This window comes from Rhinopithecus bieti, unplaced genomic scaffold (genome assembly GCF_001698545.2).
Source record: "Rhinopithecus bieti isolate Rb0 unplaced genomic scaffold, ASM169854v2 scaffold_13689, whole genome shotgun sequence".
In the NCBI taxonomy this organism is placed as follows: domain Eukaryota; kingdom Metazoa; phylum Chordata; class Mammalia; order Primates; family Cercopithecidae; genus Rhinopithecus; species Rhinopithecus bieti.
Window position 1 is genome coordinate 353,343 of NW_016808044.1, and position 22,599 is coordinate 375,941.

Sequence of the window (22,599 nt, forward strand, 5' to 3'; positions counted from 1 at the left end):
TATATATATATAAAAGATATATATATACTATATATATATAATATATGATGTTAACAAGCTCAAACATGAGATATAACACAGCAAATATCAATATTTAAAATGTGAATGTATAAGGAAAAGTCAGAAAAAGTAAGAAAGAATGAGAAGCAGGAGACAGCATTATTGCAGAAAATTAAGATGACTACAAAGTTCTAGGGAATTTTACTTTCACTCTTTAAAATGTATCTCAATATTTCAAAAGCCAATTTAACAACGGATCACCACTGATTATTCGTGGAGACAAAAACTGCATTTTTGTGAAATTAATAGTTAGTGAGATACCAGGATGGATAGTTCCACTTACTCTAATGCAAAGCTGGTATGTGAAGAAATGGAAAGTGGTAGGTATATAATAGATTCGATTTTATTTTGTTTATTTTAAAATCTATTTTTAGTATTAAGGAGATATGATTATGTTCATATAATGAAGGAATCATAGATGATAATTCAAAATATTACATATAATAAAATGATTAATGGAATAAGGTTATAGGATCTTTCTGTTTAGAATTATGAGAATGGAAGTTAAGTGAGAGAAAATAATAGATATTCAAATTTAGGAATTACATTTTTATGTTGGAAGTAGGAGGAGGACAAAATGAGGCTAGCAAATAAAATGAAATAGAAGGTCTAGGAAGGATAGGAATACAGATGGTTGAGAACTGTGATTTCCCCACTGCTCTACATTTTCAGGTGTTTCTTTGAATATGCTTATTTGTTCACATTTTGTAAATGAACTTAATAATCAACTTGGTAAGCACTTCCTGGTAGAAGCTTCTCGGTATTTTGGGAAATGGGGCAGGGAATTATATGAAATTTTTAATCAAAACAAATGAATAACTTTATGACTTTTTAAATACAGCAGAAAGAATACTTAAATGATAATAATTTTTATTTTCAAAAGTGATGACAGCATAAAACAGCATGAGGGAATGAACAGAATGAGAAAATATATGAATTATTTAAAACAATAATGTGAGTAATAATAGTAGTAGTAGTCCTATGAAGTATATGATGTGTAAGAATAAAAGCATATGTTTTATTTTAAACAAACAAAATAAAACAAAAAAAGATAGCACAAAGTAGAACTTCTAAAGTTTTAAATACTTCCACCACAATTAGATATCACTTCACATATAATAGGATGGCTATAATCAAAATGACTGATGACAAATATTGAAAAAAAAATGCACAGGAGGCCAGGCGCAGTGACTCACATCTTTAATCCCAGCAGTTTGGGAGGCTGAGGTGGGTGGATCACCTGAGGTCAGGAGTTCAAGACCAGCCTGGCCAAAATGGTGAAATCTCATCTCAACTAAAAATGAAAAAAATTAGCCGAGCATGGTGGTGTGCGCCTGTAATCCCAGCTACTCGGGAGGCTGAGGCAGGAGAATCACTTGAACCTGGGAGGCAGATGTTGCGGTGAGCAGAGATCATGCCATTGCACTCCAGCCTGGGCAACAAGAGTGAAACTACGTCTCAAAAAATAAAAAATAAATAAATAAATAAATACATGTGGAGGAATTGGAACCCACAGATGTTCCTTCAGGAGATATAAAATTGTCAACCACATTGGACAAATAATCTGGCAGCCACTCAAAATGTGAAACACAGAGTCTGTCTATGACCTACCAATTCAAATCTTAGTAACTACCTTGAGAAATAAAAATATATATCCACATAAAACATATATTAATGTTCCTAGCAATATTATAATATTTAAAAAGTAGAAACAACCAATTTGTTCATCAGCTTATGACTATACGACTTATGAGTGGTATATTTATACCCAGGCATATGTTATTCAGCCATAAACATAAATGAGATACTGATGAACTTTGACCACCTTATAAGTGAAAGAAGTCACAAAAGATATTGTAAGACTCCAATTATATAAAATATCTTGAATAGGCAAGTCTATATCTAAAACAATAAATTTGTAGTTTCCCAGGAAGGCAGGAGAATGAAGAATGACTGCCATGGTTATAAAGTTTCTTTGTAGGGCATAGAGTCTCTGTCACAACTACTCAACTTTTCCACTGTAATATGAAAGTATATATAAACAATATATAGAACAGCAGTAATAGATGTTATTTATACAAACAGGCTGTGGGCCAGATTTGGCCTGAGGGCCATAGTTTGTCAACTCCTAATTAGACTAACCACTAAAATTATTATGCTGTAAAAATTGTTTTGTATTTATAGAATATATAATAACAAAATATATGAAACAATATATAATGTAAAAGCTCATTAGAGGAGAAAAATAAACATACTTGATTAATAAAAAAGATGTAACAGCATGATTAAATCCCTGAAAAAAATAGATTAGATATAAAAGAAGAAAGAATAAAGGAATAAGGAACATATAAGACAAATAAGAAATGACAAAGTAGTAGATTAAGTCTAAATTATATAAGTGTGTGCATTAAAAGTAGATGCAATAAATAACCTTGACAACTAGAAAAGTTGAGCTCATAGAAGTAGAGCGTGACATTGTGGTCATGAGAGGATAGGAAGGGTCAGGGGAGGAGCAGATGGGGAAATGTTGGCTATTGGTTACAAAAGTACAGCTAGATAGAAAGAGAAAGTTCTAGTGTTCTATAGCACCATAGGGTGACTATAGTTAACAATAATTTATTGTATGTTTTCAAGTAGCTTAAGGAGGGAATTTTGAATGTTCCCAACATAAATAAATAATAAACGTTTAAGGTAATAAATATGCTAATTACTCTGATTTGATCATTACACCTTTTATTCACGTATCAAAATATCATTCTGTATCCCATAAATAAGTGTGATTATTATCTGTCAGTCAAAATAAAATCATCAGATGTCATTTAAAATGTTTAAAACTTAGTAATATGTGCTTTAAAAGAGATACACTTTAATTAAAATATTATTAGCTACTCTGACCACACAAAAAAGAAAATATTTAAATTAATAAAATCAGAAATGAAAAGAAGATTACTAAAATCTTACTGATATTTAAAGACCTACAAGGGAGTCCTACAAACAGCAATATCCCAAGAAATAAATAGATAAAACAGAAAAACCTCTATAGACACACAAATTACCTAAATCGACTCCAAAAAAATTAGAAAATTATAATAGACTTATGAGAGAAAATTTAATTACTAATAAAAATCATTCCCTAAAAATGTCCAATCCCAGATGGATTTTACAGATGTTGAAGTAATTAAGCCAATCCTACACAAAGTCTTCCAGAATAGAGGAGACAACACTTCCCAACTCATTTTGTGAAGTTTGTATCACCCTGATACCAAAGACAGAGAAAAATATCATATGAAAACAATTCCACACAGCAATATTCTTTATAAATATAAATGAAAAAATCTTCAAAATTACACTAGCAAACTGAACCCAGGAATAGGTAAAAGGAATTATGCACTATAACAAAGAGAGATTGGATACAAGGTTAGTTTAATAATCAAGTCAATTAATGCGGAATACCACATTAACAAAATAACGATAAAAATGAAATTATTATCTCAGCAGATGTTGCAGAAAAAAAAATCTGGCAAAATCCAAAATCCCTTAATGACAAAACAAAAATCATTAACAAACTAACATTGGATGAAACCTTTTTTAACCTGATAAAGGGCACCTGTGAAAAAATTACAAATAACATTATGCTTAAGGGTGACAGACTGAACCTTTTCTCCCTAAAAGTGGGAAAAGACGAGAACATTTCTTCTCACCTATTCTATTCAACATTATAATGGAAGTAGTAACCAGGGCAATGAAGTAAGGAAAAGGAAATTTGAGATATCCTAATTGGAAAGAAACAAGATAAATTATCTTTATTCAAGATGGCATGACCATATTCATAAAAAGTCACAGAGCTCAACAGAAAACTAATAAACAAGTCTGTCAAGTTCGCAGAATACAAAACCAATATGGAAAATTCACTAATTACCAAATACTAATAATGAGAAATCGAAACAGATAAAAAATTTAAATAACATCTAAAATAATAAAACTTCTATAAATAACAAAAGAAGCTTTACTGAAGACTTAGACTTAAATATATAAAACATTGCAGAAATAAATTAAAGAATATCTAAAAAATAAAAGCTACCTACTGCTCATGGATAGAGTTAATATTGTTAATATAGCAATATTCCTCATATTTATCTACAGATTCAACACAATCCTGGGTGCCATTTTATGGGAATTAAAAATAAATTTTAAAATACTTTTGGAGATGCATAGTAGCCAGAATAACCAAAAGAATCTTGGAAAATAAGAATATTGAAGGACGTACACTTACCAATTCCAAATCTTACTACAAAAATACAGTAGTAAAGAAAATGTGGTAGTGGCATTAGAGTAGACATAAAGATTAATGGACTATAATTTTAAGTGTGGTAATAATCCCTAGCATTTATTGTCAACTGATCTTTGAAAAAAAAATCAAGAATGTTCAATGGGGAAAAAATAATCTCTTCAACAAATGGTGTGAGAACAGCTGGATATTGATATGAAAAAAATTTGAATTTCTACCTCATCCAATACAAAATATTAAAGTGTATCATATATCAAAATGAGATTGAAGAATGAAACATTTAGAAGAAGCATAAGAATAAATGATGTGATATTGGTGTGATAATTAATTTTACCTGTAAACTTGGCTGGGCCCCTGTGCCCAGATATTAAGTCAAACATCACCCTGGATTCCTCTGTGAAGGTGACTTCTAGACAAAATTAACATTTAAGTTGGTAAAGCTCTAGTAAAGCACATTACTTTCATTATGTGGGTGAACCTCATCCAATCAAAGCCTTTTTTAGAAAACAGAGTATTTCCTAAACAAAAGGGAATTCTGCCAGCAGACTATGTTGATCTTAAAATGCAAATCTTCCTCGGTTAACCAGCCTGCCCGCTTACCCTACAGATTTTAGATTTACCAAGCCTGCACAATCATCTAAGCCAATTCCATAAAATCTCTCTATCCCTCTCTCTGTATGTACAAAACACACACACACACACACACACACACACACACACACACGCACACACACATATATATATCTCTTGTTGGTTTTCTATTTCTCTGGAGAACCCTGATACAGATGTTGGTACCAGGAATGAGGTACCAAGAAAACAGAATCTTAAGGGGACATCTTCTGACTTGGTGCTGGGGTTTTGGGAATTTGCCTTCTACTTTGAGAACAGATAGTTCATGGCATGATGAATAGAGACAGGCAAAACATTACCACTGAATACTTCTGATCAAACACTTATGAAGGCAAGGGTCTTGGTGACCATGTATATGATACTTTTGAACATTTTTGCCAAACTAGCAAATATAATGAGATTGGTTGCTCCTAATGTTGCTGGACAAAGTGGAGAAAGAAGAGCATAAGCTTAAGTATTTCAATTACCATCTCAAGTGATGCGTAAATTACCCAAAAGCTTCTTTGTATGTCTTGAAATAAATGTTTATATCCTATAGCCACAGAACTGAGATTACTGAAAACCAAACCCAGAATCTTATCCTGTCAGTGGATGAATTACAGTGCAAACTGAATTCCCAACCTCCCATGGCGTGCCGTTAAAGAGAGAGCATTGAGTGGGAAGCAGTGGGATCCTGAAAATTGGAGTGGGAACCTAGAGAAGGACCCTAATGAAGCTGGGGCTATAAAACTCCTAAATGCTGGTGAATCTTGTTTGCTAGTAGAAGCAACCTCTCTCTACTTTATGAGGAAATTAAATAACTCTGAATCTCTTGAGGAAAATATAATGACCTCCCCTGAGGTAGTTCCCTTACAAGATAGGGGTGATTCTCCTCAGGACCCTAGATATGTATCTTCATTGTTTATGTGGATGACATTTGTGTTTGTCACACCAGAACTTTAACATAATGGCTGTGGGGAAAAGAGTGCATCTGCTGACAATAAAGGTCTAGATTACAGAAAAAGATGCCACTAACAGTTGAAAATGTCATGATTAGAGTTCTGGAAAATTACAAAACTAGTTTTAAGGCTTAATGATATAAGTTATGAAGTTTCTGGTACATGTATCCATACACGTGGTTATATGTTTTGGTGCTTATGGGTGTGTAAATACAAAATTTATCAACTATAAATTTCAGTGCTTACAATCCTGTATAGTAATAACCATAGAGTCTGTTCAATTAACCTACCTTTACGCTTCGTAATTTAAAGGACAGATCTCTTGATTCAATATCCTTCTCATTATATAAGGAAACATCTGCTTTCTTATGTTTTACTTGGTAAATTACATGTTCAAAGCCAACTGAAGACTCCAGGGGTTCTATTCCATAACTAACATTTTCAAACTGTAGTAAACCCCTAAAAAATTCAAAAAAAATTAGTAAGTAAAATAATGCCTTGTAGAAAAGCCAATAAAATGTCCCTTAGCATTATTTTTTTCATGGTATGCAGATCATTTTTAACCCGAGTCTAAGGTGATAAAACAGCAGAAAGTTACTGGGAATCCACACACTTACTGAGTAACACCGCGTAGTAATACTATTAGCATTTTCCTAGCTATTCATATTTCATGGCTTCCAAATATATTTAAAAAATCATAATTCTGCATAAAGGCAGGAACCATTGTAAGTATTTCCATACCAGGCTTTGTGAGTGGCAGTTTTCCCACAATAGTCATGCCTCACTTTAGAACCACTGAATATTATGTTAAAATGTTTAAAATAATTTTGAAGTAAATATTTTATTTTGTAATTCATAAAACAGTAAATTACAACCTGAGTCCTGTACATGTGCTAACCATCACCACAGATTTTGGATAACCTTCAATATACCCTTGGTAGTGGCAGAAATTCTGAAAAATAAAATACGCATATCTCCATTAGAATGGTTTGTGTTATAGATACAATTTTCAAATATGTGAAACATACATGTGTTTTGTTTGTATGCATCAAACACTCATTGTTTCAAAAATTGATTTATAATGTTATTAGATGAGCATATGGCTCTGTTTTCCAAAGTACTCTCCACAGATTCATAAAAAATGAGTATATTTTCATATTTCTATATGTTTTAAATTAAGTATGACATTCTCAGTTGTTAGAGTGAGGTAAACAGCTTCAAAACTTATTTTTTTTCATACTTTTCTGACAATGTTGCATGGTAGATAATGGTAAATAAGCAAAGTTAATTTTTAATTTCATCGAAATGTTTTTCAATTCCATCCAAATGTTTTCATTTGCAAATTTCACCTGGAATTTGTATTGACCTTTGCTTTATAGTTCATTTTTCTACTATGATACCTAAAATCTCAGTTTGTACCACTTTCCAAATACCATACTTCATCGACTCAATACATTGTATTTCTATTTCCATCTTATTTAAAATTTTACATGAAAATATTTATGCTTTTATTTTTATCACCAATTGGGGTGTACTTCAAACTTATATAATGAAGGTAAAAACATCTTGAACATTCCACAGCTTTTATCTCCTTCCTTCCAAATGTGGTTTCTAATACCCATGTTGATAATATTTCTAAGTCTGTGGAATAATCAGGAAGTTACATCAACCTTAAACATATGATATCATTGAGAAACTTAGAAATGAATGAATAAGTCATTTTTAAGCCGCATAGGATAAAATTTTCATGGAAGAATCAAAAGCTTCACTTATTACCCAATATCCTTTCCTAGTTTATTTTATTTTTTATTTTTATCATTGTCAGTTTTGCATTGTTTGCCTTCACTATAATATCTTCTTGTTCAATATTACATTTGCACTTGAAAAGTATGTGTATACATTTGATATATTTGCTGAATTTCTTTCTACTTCATTTAGAAGTTTACGAAGTTTCTTTCTACTTCATTAATTATTGGAAGAGAAACGTTTAAATCTTCAAATATAATTTATTATTTGTCTATTTCTTTCATTTCCGCCAATTGCTGCCTTTCACAATTTGAGGATTTGAGATTTGTTTTTTCTGTTTTGTTTTGTTTTTTGTTTTTTGGTTTTTTTTTTTTTTTGAGACGAAGTCTTACTCTGTCGCCAGGCAGGAGTGCAGTGGCGTGATTTCAGTTCACTGCAATCTCCTCCTCCCAGGTTCAAGTGATTCTCCTGCCTCAGCCTCCTGAGTAGCTGGGACTACAAGTACATGCCGCCACGCCCAGCTAATTTTCGTATTTTTAGTAGAAATGAGGTTTCACCATTTTGGTCAGGATGATCTCCATCTCTTGACCTCGTGATCCGCCAACCTTGGTCTCCCAAAGTGCTGGGATTACAGATGTGTCTCACCACACCCGGCCTGAGGTCTGTTTTTATGTGTGCACACATTTTAGATTGTTTAAGCATCCTGGCAATTTTGCCTTTTAATTATGATGACTACCTGTTTGTCCCGGAGATATGACAAAATCCAGGACAATGATGAATGGCTTACACGTGTCCTACTCTGGATGCAGGGAATAAACCCTTTTCTCATCTAGTTGGCTATTTTTTCTTTTGTAGATAAGTCTTTATTTATCAAGATAATATGACTTTAGGAATGGGAATCATGTGTGGACTTAAGAAAAATAAATAATCCAATAAATACACCTGTTCCCAACCGAATTGAATGAGCTTTTTCCTAGGATAGAGGTAGGCCTGCAACCTTGGCAAATGCAATTTATTTTCATGGCAGCATATTTTTACTACATTTGAGATCACCATACAACTACTTACCACATTCAGACTGTTGATGCTTTGAATGCTCTGTAGCATTCTTGCTTTTTTTTTTGAACTGTCATGGTTACCTCTTGGGAGGTAGGAAGCAGAGTTATATATGGAAGAATGATGCAAAATACAGGTGTGGGATATTGTGATCTCCTCTGCCCCTGTCTTGGATTCTCACTCTGTCTTCTTTCTCTCCTCTCTCGCATTTATGCAAACACAAACACACAAACACACATATGCACACACACTCATGGAGTTGTGTACTCTTTTGCACAAAACTTAAAGCAACTGACCATATCTATTATTTCTTCTGTTGAAATCCTAACCTTTCTAAACATGCTTTACTTTCAAAACACTTGATTGAGTTGCTATATAAAAATCAGGAATGCAAATGGAAAACACAACAGCAATTAGTAGAGCAGAGCTGAGGTTAAAAAACATGATTTTGGGGGCATGAGCAATCTCAGCAATTTTATTCACTCTTCTTTACTATTTTTATAACAAACTATAGATAATATTAAATTAAGCTCTACATGTTCTAAATAGATGAAAATTTAATATACTCCTAAACATGTGTGACATTTTATGTGTACTTATTTGGTCCTTGAACATAGTTCAAAGAAGATTTGATTCTTATTTTCTCTTCAGATTTAGCTTTCCTGATACAAGTCATGGTTTTTCATTTTATGTATTTCACAACATATTTAGTGCCTATCACCTAAGATACATAAGCCCTTAGCATGTTTCTAAGTAGTTTAGAAACACTACAATCATGTCTTTTTGGTTAATCATCTGTTTGATGGGGCTAACTCAGTACATCAGTATACATCATCAATAGGAAAACATTAAACTTATGCCACAAAGCCATGACCCAACCCTTTAGACTCTTACAATATGTGGACACTAAATAAGGTGATCATAGAAACTCACATGACAAAAATAAAAGAGATCATAAAAAACATACCTGAAAATCTTGGTCAAGTGGTTTCATAATTCCTGTGCCATTATAACTGTAAACTCTAAAATTATGGGATAAAAAATTTCTGAAAAATGAAGATAAAATGAAAAAAATTGTTTCTTAACCTTTTGTTTTGAAAATTGTATTTTATTAATTATAGATACGTAGGTTGACACAGAAAGAGCAAGAGAAACAGAGAGATATTTTCTAAATGTATGGATTTTGTTCAAAATTTTATTCAAACATCTTAGACTTCACTCACTCTATCATTACTCTGTCCTCCTAGCTGTTTTCCAAACACAGCAGGCAAGGTTGGACCTCAGGATATTTGTACCATTTTATTCCTGGAAAGTTCTTCAACATAGTTCACTGCTCTCCATCTACTTCAAGTCTTTGCTTATACATCAACTTCCTACTGAGATTTATCTTGAAAATTTTATTTAAAATGTCAACATGTTCAATCACCAAAGAATAGGATATTTAAACCGTACTTTAACTTTGCTCTATAGTTTTTGCCCAAGCATATATTACCTTCTCACATTCTTTCTACTCTATTTATTTATTATATAATTATTCGTCTCATTTGACAATAATATAAACTCAGAGATTTGTATCTATGTTGTAACTAATACTAATGCACCCCAAGCATCAGTATTGTTTGCCAAAGTTACATAAAAAATTAAGCTAATCTCTGAAGATCAGAGCATTTTTTTTTCAAAATTGATGACACAGTATCAAAAAACCTATATGTAAATCAAGTAGGATAAAGGGAAATAAAAGTCAGATATAAACATATCATCAAAAGAAAAACAAAAGACTAACAAAACCCAGATAAACTTTAAAGATCTTTAAAGTTTCTTTAAAGTTTCAAGAAAAAAAGATGTCACTTTTGAAGAAACAAATAATTCTTAATAAACAAATTAACAAATAATTCAGCTAATTCATCAATAGAAAAGGAAAACAAAAGCCAGAAAACAATGGAATGATTATTTAAAAGGCAAAGGACATCTTTTCAAAGACATCTTAGCATTTATTCCAGCAAAATTTGTAAGAATATAGTTAAGTTGTTTCACACTAATTTTAGCATCATTTTTTATTTCCATTTATGTGAAAATGTCTTTAGAATTTTCAGGGGGTTTACACTGAATCTGTAGATTGCTTTGGGTATTATGGACACTTTAGCAATATTTATTTTTCCAGTTCATGAACATGGTTTATCTTTCTATTTATTTGTTGTTTTCCTTCATTTCTTTTAACAATGTTTTATAGTTTCCAGTGTACAGATCTTTTACCTCCTTAGTTAAATTTGTCTAAATAGCCAAAACGATCTTGATCAAAATGAACACAGCTAGAGGCATCATACTACCTGACTTCAAACTATACTGTATAGCCATAGTAACCAAAAGAGCATGGTACTGGTATAAAAATAGATATATAGGCCAATGGATCAATATAGATATAAGAGAAATAAAATAACATATTTACAGTCGGTTGGTGTTTGACAAATGTTAAGAAGACACAATGGGGAGAGGACAGTCTCTTCAATGAAATCACATAAAGAAAACTAGACACCCACATGCAGAGAAACAAAATTGCATCCTATAACACACCATATTAAAAACTCAAAATGGATTAAAACTTAACAATAATAGTTGTGATGCTAAAACTACTATAAGAAAGCAAAGAGGAAAAACTTGACATTGGTCTGGGCAATGATTTTTTGGATATGACTACAAAAGCACAGGTAACAAAAACAAAACTAGACAAAAATTAGACAAATGGGAGTGCATAAGATGTAAAAGCTTCTGTACAGCAAAGGAAACAATCAACACCTCGAAGAGACAACCTAAAGAATGGGAGAAAAGATTTGTCAACTACACGGCTAATAAGGGGTCAAAATCCAAAATGCATAGGAACAAAACAACTCAATAGCAAAAAAAAAAAAAAAATTGAAAATGAGCAAAATACCTAAATAGACTTTCTCAGAAGAAGACACACATATGGCCAAGAGGTATATGAAAAAATTCTCATTATCACTAATCATCAGAAAAATGTGTATCAAAACCACAATGGGATAACAGCTTACTCCTGTTTAATTGGCTGTCATCAAAAAGACAGAAGATAACAAGTGTTGGCAAAGACGTGGAGAAAGGGGAACACTTACACGATGTTGGTGGAAATGTAAATTGTACAACCATCATGGAAAATAATAAGTAGGTTTCTCAAAATGATAAAAATAGAACTAGTGTATGATTCAGCAATCCCTCTACTGGGCGTATATCCAAAGCAAATAAAACTAGTATGTTGAAAAGATCTCTGTAATAAACATCTCCCAGGCTTATTGCAGTAGCACTCACAACAGTCAAGATATGGAATCAAGCTTAAGTGGCCGTCAACGGACAAATGGATAAAGAAAATGTGGTATATATGCACAATGGAATACTAGGCAGTCATAAAAACAAAAGAAATTCTTTCATTTGTTACAGGCTGGATGAATCTGGAGGGCATTATGTGAAGCAGAATAAGCCAGGTTCAGAAAGAAAAATATTACCTGATCTCATTTATATGGAGAGTCTAAAAAATTCAAACTCATAGAAGCAGAGAGTAGAATGATGGCTTTTAAGGGCTAAGAGTGGGGAAATGGGAGATGATGGTTAAAGAGAAGAAATTTTCAGTTAGAAGTAATAAGTTCTGGAGAGTTTTAGTACAACAAGTTGAGTGTAGTTAGTAATGTTTTATACTTGAAAATTGCTAAGAAATTAGATCTCAAGTATTCTCAACCTCAAAAAAGGTAAGTATTTGAAGTGATGGATATGTTAATTAGCTTAATCATTTCACAATCTATACATATCTAAAAATATGCTGCAAACTGTTAATATATATAATTTTTTCTATCAATTAGACCTTTATATAACTGGAAGGGGAGGAATATAATTAAATAAAGATATAATGACAAATAAAAACACATATTATTTAAAACAAGCAGTCTTATAATAGAAATATATTAAGAATTCCTGAGATATATCAAAATTAGTTCCAGATAGAAGCACAGAAATGTAGGGAGAACTGAAGAGCAACAGAATTGGTAAATTTTGGTTAAATTAAAATGAATACTGACTTTATAAAAAATAGTAATATTTCATGGGGATATAAAAATATACAGGTTTGTGATGTGTAAAAAAAAATGAAGGGGAAGCAGAGGGTAAAGGGAATTAGAGATTTAAGGATCTAAAAACATACAGTAACTGGTAGTAGGAATAATTTGTAATAGATTCAATTACTTAAGAGTTGATATGTTAACACAGAGAACTACTAAAAGAAGAGTAAAAGAATGTATCACAAAGAATTTAACTGAGGAATAATGTATAATATAAATTAGTAGATTCAATTGGATACAGGCAATGAAGAAAAAAGAGGAATATAAAACAAAAGATAAAACAGAAAAAATAATGTTTCCAAAATCACATGAAAATTTAAACAATCAAGAAGAATAAGCACACCTTAAAACTGAAGGACAAATTTGGTTATAAACACCTGTTATAAAGTCATAGTAGTTAAAACTATGACATTTGGACAGATAAACAGACAGGGTTTAAGAATGAGCATTTACACAAAGAGAAGAGAACAAAGAATCCAGAGACTCCTTTATATACAGTCATTTAATTTATAAAAAAGATTACATTACAGTGGAGTGAAGAAATATCTTTTTTTTTTTTTTTTTTTATTGTGCTGGGACCACTGGATGCTAATTTGAAAGAAAATAATTGCCAAAGCATCTATGATGAGGAAAAGGTGAAAAGGCTTTATATTTAGTCTATCAAAATTTATCATAAACAGACAAATAGACCAAAAAGTTTAATCAAGAGCCTGGAAACAGATAAAAACATATATAGGCCGGGCGCAGTGGCTCAAGCCTGTAATCCCTGCACTTTGGGAGGCCGAGACCGGCGGATCACGAGGTCAGGAGATCGAGACCATCCTGGCTAACACTGTGAAACCCCGTCTCTACTAAAAAATACAAAAAACTAGCCGGGCGAGGTGGCGGGCGCCTGTAGTCCCAGCTACTCGGGAGGCTGAGGCAGGAGAATGGCGTAAACCCGGGAGGCGGAGCTTGCAGTGAGCTGAGATGCGGCCACTGCACTCCAGCCCGGGCGACAGAGCAAGACTCCGTCTGAAAAAAAAAAAAAAAAAAAAAAAAAAAAAAAAATGTGGAATATATAACCATCGTCACATAGAAGACATGTACAGAAAGACAGAATATTCAATAAAGCTCTTGAAACATTTGAAAAATCATACAGAAATATTAAATTGGTTGTCTACTTTACAGCATATTCAAAAGCCAAAAAGCCAATTTCCTGTTTCAACAAAGACCTGAATGTGAAAGGCAAAAACTAAAAATATTTAAGGATTAATAAGGATTTAGTCATGGTCTTTGAATAAGAAAGGATTTCCTTATGCAAGATACAAAAATAACTTAACATAATGGAAAGAAATTATCTTGCCAAATACCATAAGTGTGAAAACACAGGGAGAGAAAAAGGTCCAGATTAAAATATCTTTTGACAAAGAACAAATGCTTAAACATATTTTTTGGCCGGCGCGGTGGCTCAAGCCTGTAATCCCAGCACCTTTGGGAGGCCGAGACGGCGGGATCATGAGGTCAGGAGAATCGAGACCTTCCTGGCCTAAACACGGTGAAACCCCGTCCCACTAAAAAAATACAAAAAACTAGCCGGGCCGAGTGGTGGCGCCTGTACTCCCAGCTACTCAGAGGCTTGAGGCCAGGAAATGGTGTAACCCGGGAAGCGGAGCTTGCAGTGAGCTGAGATCCGGCCACTGCACTCCAGCCCGGGCAACAGAGCAAGACTCTGTCTCAAAAAAAAAAAAAAAAAACATCTTTTGACAAAGAACAAATATCTTAAACAGGCACTTCACAGGGAAGAAATTCCATATGGCTAATTGCTGTATTTAAAAAGTTAGAGAAATTATTTACAGTTGGAGAAATACATATTAAATTATTTACAGTTAGAGAAGTTATTTACAGTTAGAGAATACATACTAAATCACAGTAGGACGTAAGTATATAATTATAAACTTAAAACATCTATCACTATTAATAGAATATATAATTCAGAGGGGTGTGTAAATTAGTATAATGCTTCGGAGGAAATGTATGGTAATTATGAAAATGCATGTAACTTAACCAATCAGTATGCTATTAGTCATATGTGCTACAAAATATTGTGCATATGTCCAAAAGAATATATATTTTAACATAACCAAACTAGACAGAAACAAAATGTTCAAAATAAGATGATATAAATTGTTGTATAATCATGAAATTGGATGCTATACAGTAATAAAAATGAATAAATTGGAATTCTTGCAACAACATTGAAAAACCTCACAAACATTATTTTGAGTGACTAAAACTAGAAAAATCATTATACTTCATTTATTTAGAGCTAGAAAACAGACAAAAAGAAACCACATTAGCTAGGATAATAAATCATAAATAAAATCAGGAAAATGGATATCACAACAATCCAGAAAAGTAGTGAGAAGGACGGAGGGGCTATTACAGGAAATGATAAACAGCACAACTTCTTGAGTGCAGTCAATATATGTGTAAAGTCAGAGGGTTACATAAATATTCACTTCATGACACTTACTGCATAAACATATTTTATATTTTAATTCATGCCAATTTATTATGCAATGAACATTAAAAATTTTTAAAGATAATTGACAGTGATTTTGTGACAGAAAGGAGGCCTATTTCCTAGTTTCCATCACCACTCTTGATATTGAAATGACTGATGAACAACAATAATTTTCAAATACAGGATTACACTGTAAATAATGGGGTAATAAACTGGCCCATAGGTCAAATCCAGCTGATAGACGGTTTTTGAAAATAAAGTGGTTTTGCAAAATAACCACACCCATCATTTGCAAACTGTTTATGGCTGCTTTTACAACAGCAGGTAGTTGCAAGAGAGTATATAGAACTCAGAGTCTAAAATATTTACTATCTCCCCTTTGCCAAAATATTTCCTGATTCTATTATATTACAGTGTTAATAGGAATGATTAAAGCAATAGAAACAAAGGCTGGTACCACAGCTGAAAGAGTGAGCAGGTGAAGCCGTGCAAAGTAAGATGGATTCTGGATCAGAACCATACCTTAAGAATAGGTGGTTTAATGCCCTCTGGTCATTAGCATGAGAACACATTATTTGAGACAATAGTCCCCAGCATCAGAACATATTGATGTGAGCCTTTAAATGAAAGGAATAGAGCTAGAAATTTCCTCTGGAATTTGCTAATAGAAACAAACAAACAAAAAATCAATACCTGCTTCTATCATCTCAGCATTTGTTTCATCCCAGAATTTATATTTTGAAACCTAATCACCAATGTGATGGTTTTAGGAGGTGGTACTTTAGGGAGATGATCAGGTCACAAGGCTGGAACCCTTCTGAATGGAATTAGTGTCCCTATGAAAGAGACCTCAGAGAGTTGACCTGCTCCTCCCACTGTGTGAGGGCACAGCATGGAGCAGCCATTAAGAACCAGGAAATGAACCTCCACCAGACACTGAATCTGCCAGTGCCTCGATCTTGGACTTCCCAGTGTCTAGAACTATAAGAAATAAATCTCTTTTCTTTATAAGCTACCCAGTCTAAGGTATTAATATTTTGTTATAGCAGCCCACACAGACTAAGACACCTGCTGTACACAGACCCTGGACAAAAGGATGCTACCCGATACTGACTGAGGCAGAAATAGCATCATGTGCAGAAATGAAAACCCTAAACTATATCTCAGGCAGATGTGAAATGGATTCCAAGCAGCCCTATTATCACCAAAATCCTGAGCTGATAAAGTGTAAACTTTTGATCCAGTTAATTGTCGTGGCAGGAACCAAGTAGAAGCATCCATAAAACCACTCCCAAAGAGAGGCCTCCACAACACAAAAAAGATTAGAGGATGGTAGAAAATAAGGTTCACTCAAAGGAGCTCATCAGTGATGGTTCCAAACATATGGAAAAGTCCAAAGTTTGAAAACTGGGAGAAATCATGTAGAAAAATAGCAATAATCAAGTAAACTGTGAAACTTAAGAATAAAGAGATTTTAATGTTGAAATGGATAAAAGACAGAGATAAAAAACTATAAAAGATTTACAAAGCACAAATATGTCACTGTGTACAGAAATCCTAACCATGAAAAACGTAGTCATTGAAAAATATTCTTGAAGAGTAGACTAGACATACATAAAGAGTGAAATGGAAATCTTCCAGAATAAAGCACAAAATCAGGAATAACAGGAAACGTGAATGAGTACGTAGAAATATGTGATAGATAAGTGGTCAAAAACGGCTAACTTTAGAGAACAAAATAATGATTCACTAAAATTGATATTAAGCGGTCCAAATGTATATTCAGTAGCATCCCAGAAAAGGTTAGTAGAGTGAGAAAAAGAAACAATTAAACTTAAAAATTGACGAGAATTTCCATGATTGATGCAAGGATGTTAATTCTCAAACTGAAAATTCAGAGTCCTGAGAGAGATAAACAAAAAGAGATCAATGACTAGCACGTCATAGACAAACTATAGCATCTTAAAAGATATCAGAAGTACTCATCGGCTTTGGTGTTACTCTAAATATCCTACCAATCTGGATCTCTTCTCAGGTTTCTCAAGAACACTTTGTGCAATGTCATAAAATTGGTTCCTGGTGTCCTTATTTTGTATATTTGAAAGCCCTCAGAGATGGTCGTGTTGCCAGGAAAAGATACAGTTTGATGTTAGCTCTGCACACAGTCCACGCCTCATTGTCTTTTGAAAGTAAATATTGCTATCACCCTAAGCATCTATAAACTGTTGACCATGCCTGAAACTAACTCGTTACCAGGATACCCTGGGTAGGGACTGACAGGGCTTGAGGTAGACCAATAACAGTAGCTACTAAAGGCTTCAGTACTCCACCAGCGTAGGCAACCCAACAACACTTTATGTTGTCCCATCCCATAATATTATACACTTCATTCTTATCTGATGCAGGTAAAATGTGAAAACAATGAAAGCTTTGAATTTTACTTTTATTATATGTTTGGTTATTCATTTCTAAAATGTCTGATTTGTAATATTCTATTTCTTGCTGCTTATTGATATTTTACAATAATATTTTGAATGTTTTTGAGCCAAGAGTTTTTTGGCAACTGCTCTTGAAATTACAAATATCTGGTGATTCTCTGATGACAGCTTTGTAATTACATTCTAATTTTATTATGCTAGTCATTGAGGATATAGTTAGATTCAAAAGATTTTTTTATTTTAGTGTGTGATTTTTTTTCTTAAGTACCTTTTCACCGCTTGTGTGCAAGAAAATAACGACATTATTTGTAAGGTACACAGTATGTGATTCATCCATTACATCACCATAAATTGTACTGTATATTCTATACATTTTTTCTAATAGAAAAAAGAGCTTAAGAAATCTACTGTTATGGCTATATTTTAATTCGGATATTCTTATATGTCTAATTACACTTACATATTTTGATCTGTATTAAACATTTATAAATACTGTATCTGTGATGCAGAAAGTAATTTCAGAGGATGCTTTATTACTGGTCACTGACTTGCTCTCAGTCTCATCACTTGGCATTCTAAAGTAACAGCTGTTGGTGAGATTCTACCTAGGTTTGCTCTACGTATTTCTTGCAGAAGGCAGCCCCTTTTTTTCTTCAGAAAAAAGTAATTTTGAGTCTTTTTTAAATGGTATTTCTTCAAACTAGTACCATGCCTCTTATAAATAGAAAACATTTTTCCAGAATTTATGATGTATAAAAAGATTGCAGCTATGGATTCTAGAAATGATACAGATGTATTTTTTATTTTTGTATTGATTTGGTAACTTCACTTGCAGGATTCTGCTTTTGATAATTTGTAGAAGTCTGTTCTCATCACTTGAAGAATCATTTCAATTTTCACTTTTCTTTATTTCTCTGTATATTGTGCTTGTTTTCCCCAAATTCATCAACTGACCTGAGATTGAATTTGGCTAATTACAAATTTTATTTAATTTTAAGTCCTTAATAAGTTGTGATAAAGTATGTAAACTAATTTAAAAATGTGTCATGATTCACAACATCCAGCAATCTGCTATGTTCTTTGAAATATACCTTGAATATAAGAGAACTTAAAAACAAGCCATATATATTTTTTATGAGAGATAGAAAATTATCAGAATTCATCCTCTATGAAACCTCTTGGATAACGAAATAAAAATCTGGTGCTACTGGGAACAAGGAAGAGGGGCACATACACTCTGAATTCAAGTTTTAGATATGTGTCATATAGGCTTAAATCATATGATAAGGAACGAATGAATGGCAAGTAGCTGGAAATATTTTCAAATGCAAAATTACATTTTGGACAATTTCAAACAAAAATTATAAGTAGAACAAAGAGAATTGATAAAATAATGATGATTACCTACTTTTGCATTAAATTCGCAGTGTATGGTTTCCCTTCAATTACAATTTGGTAGGATACCTGGCAGGAGAGCACAGTAAAAATACAAAGAAAATGAGAAAAATGTTAGAAAGGATAACCATCATTTTACATTAATGATAATTACATTCTACAACACATTCATTTAATAAAAGGAGAAAAAACTAGAATTTAATACTGATTTATTTGAATGGCATTTGACATTATAATGACATTATAACTCTAGATTTCATAATCAAAATAATGAATAAAATAATGTATATACTTTATTTTTTCATTTTGAAATGTGTATGTTGATTTTATGTCCTGCAACTTTATTGAATTCATCTGTTTGATCTAACAGTTTTATGGTGGAGTCTGGGGTTTTCTATATATGAGATCATGTCATATGCTAATAAAGATATTTTACTTCCTTCTGATTTTGGATACTGTTTATATCTTTTTCTCTGTCCTTGATACCAATACTACGTTGAGAGTGGGAATCCTTGTCTTGCACCACATCTTAAAGAAAAAGCTTTGGCCGGGCGCAGCGGTTCACACCTATAATCCCAGCACTTTGGGAGGCTGAGGCAGGCGGATCATGAGGTCAGGAGTTTGAGACCAGCCTGACCAACACGGTGAAACCCCGTCTCTACAAAAAGATAGAAAAAATTAGCCCGGCGTGGTGGCTGGTCCCTGTAATCCCAGATACTCAGCAGGCTGAGGCAGGAGAATTTCTTGAATCCCGGAGGCGGAGGTTGCAGTGAGCCAAGATGGCGCCATTGCGCTCCAGCCTGGGCAACAGTATGAGGTTCCGTTAAAAAAAAAAAAAAAAAAGAGGTTTCAGTTCCTTTCCACTAATTATGATGTTAACTATGGGTTTTTCATAACTGTCCTTAATTATATTCAGGTACCTTCCTTCTAAGAGTTGTGTTTTGTTTTTTTTTTTAAGACTGAGTCTCGCTCTGTCGCCGGGGCTGGAGTGCAGTGGCCGGATCTCAGCTCACTGCAAGCTCCGCCTCCCGGGTTTACGCCATTCTCCTGCCTCAGCCTCCCGAGTAGCTGGGACTACAGGCGCCTGCCACCTCGCCCTCCTAGTGTTTTTTTTTTTTTTTTTTATTTTTTGGTAGAGACGGGGTTTCACCATGTTAGCCGGAATGGTCTCGATCTCCTGACCTCGTGATCCGCCCGTCTCGGCCTCCCAAAGTGCTGGGATTACAGGCTTGAGCCACCGCGCCCGGCCCTAAGAGTTTTTAATCAAGAAAGGATGTTAAGAGTTTTTAATCAAGAAAGGATGTTAGACTTTATGGAATGCTTTTTCCTGGTCTCCTGGTGTCTTCATTATCCACATGCGTCTATGCTCAGATTCCTTGTTCTTTACAAGGACACCAGTTATATGATATTAGAGCCCATTCTATTCTAGTAAACTCGTTTTAATTTAATTACCTCTTTATGAGTCTGCCTCCAAATATGCTTACGTTCTGAGGCACCAGGGGTTAGGACTTCAAGAAATAAACTCTGCTTTGGATTTGGGACAATTGTTCTGAAGATTCAACTTTTTAAAGTCATTTCTCAGTTAAAATATGTTTACTATTACCTCTTCTTCTTTTTCCCCCTATTTCAGGAATGCCAATCACTCTATGCTCAAGCTTCTAATTCTGTCCTTTTCTCTTAGCCTTCCATATGTTGCATTTCATCTCTTCAGCTGTCTCTGTTCTACTCTAAATTCCTGACGTTTATATTTTCATATTGCATTTTCCACTTTTAGAAGTTACATTCAGTCATTTTTTAAAATCTAAGTAATTTTAGGTTGAATGTTCTTATGGTTTTTAGTCTTTATTAAACTGTAATAATTTAAAATATATATTTTCATATTACTTTTATATTATTTGTTGAATTGATTAGCATAATAGCCTCATTGATTTAAAAAATACTATTAATTTGTTTCTTTATATCTGGCACTGTTCTAGGCAACAAAAATACAGACATTAACAAAATAGATAATTTTTTTCTCATGAATTTGACAGTTGAAAATGGGCATTTTTTTTAACTTATTGCAAATCACTGTCTTATAACAATCAAGTTATTCTTGTTTGAAATACTTCTCTCCAAATAGATTCTCTGCTTATTTTCTAATATGATTAACATCCCCATAATTCTTTTACATTAAAAATCTGTCATAAAAGCCTCACTGCTTATTTTCTATTTAAATGATTTGTTTTATTAATAGATATGCATTCATTTAAAAATGTTTTACATACCATCTTAAGCTATAATGTCTGTATTAGGATGACAAATGGATATATGCTAAGGAAATGTTTGCATTTAAATTACCAAGAATCTGCTACCAAACCAAAAAAGAAAAAAATTGATGTCTCAAGAAACCACATTCCACTTCAGAAATGGATTCTAGAACTTAGTGAAAATGACAAGAAGCTTTTAAATTCTAATTTTAAAAAGAGAATAATAATTCTGAACCAAAATAATCTAAAATAACATGAAAGAAAGAGTCCTAATCATTAACATATTTGCAATCAGGGCTAAAAAATCATTAATATAGCACATCATTAATTCAAGTGATCATCATCCCATATAAGCAAGCCGAGGCTTACTTCGCAACAATGACAAAAAAATTCCTCCAAATACAGCCTGAACGATGAGTGAGAACAGAATCTCTAGAACAATCAAGCCAATGATTATTCAAAGACATCCAAGAGGAAGACAGATTCAGAAAATGGACTTGGGGCTTTGATATCCAGCATCACTGCACCGTTATTTCTGTGAAACATTGTTGATCCTGGTTCATTTTCAAAAGGACTTTTCCATTCAGGGAAAATTGGGTATAAATAAAAACTGGGTATAAATATAAAATTCAACAGGTGTGCGTGAACGGAAAATGGCAGATTAACTTCTTAGAAATAAAATATTTACATGATTTTTAATTTGTAAATAATGTTAGTGATTCATTACCTGCGATTCAATTTCTTCCTTTATTATTGACCGTATTTTCTCCGGAACTGTAATTTGCACAGGTAAACTATCAAAATCTGCAAAATGTGCAAAATGTTTTATTAGAACAATACCCATCATTTCAGAGCTTCTTTTATGAGTTTTTCATCTACATCTCTAATCTCTATTCTATACGCTGCTTCTCAGTTTTATTATCTTCCCATTTCTTTCTAAAATTACAAGGAGGTTTTTTTTCTGGCTTTTTAATTTTTTTTATTTTTTATTTTATTTTTTATTTTTTTTGAGACGAAGTCTCTGTCGCCCAGGCTGGAGTGCAGTGGCACAATCTCCGTTCACTGCAATCTCAGCCTCCCGGATTGAAGCGATTCCCCTGCCTCAGCCTCCCGAGCAGCTGGGACTACAGGCACGCACCACCACCCCTGGCTAATTTTTTTTTTTTTTTTTTTTT

At 33.1% G+C, this 22,599-nt stretch overlaps 1 protein-coding gene across 1 annotated transcript in view; it reads right to left on the reverse strand.

The window, feature by feature from the left end:
- ADAM2 (ADAM metallopeptidase domain 2) overlaps positions 1 to 22,599 on the reverse strand; it is a 103,626-nt gene that overhangs the window by 79,980 nt on the left and 1,047 nt on the right. Inside the window, exons 2-6 of the mRNA XM_017885343.1 lie at positions 22,152 to 22,228; positions 19,189 to 19,244; positions 9,686 to 9,764; positions 6,792 to 6,868; positions 6,207 to 6,375 (exon numbers count right to left, since the gene is read on the reverse strand). Coding sequence (XP_017740832.1) covers positions 6,207 to 6,375; positions 6,792 to 6,868; positions 9,686 to 9,764; positions 19,189 to 19,244; positions 22,152 to 22,228 — 458 coding nt within the window. The remainder of the gene's footprint in view (positions 1 to 6,206; positions 6,376 to 6,791; positions 6,869 to 9,685; positions 9,765 to 19,188; positions 19,245 to 22,151; positions 22,229 to 22,599) is intronic.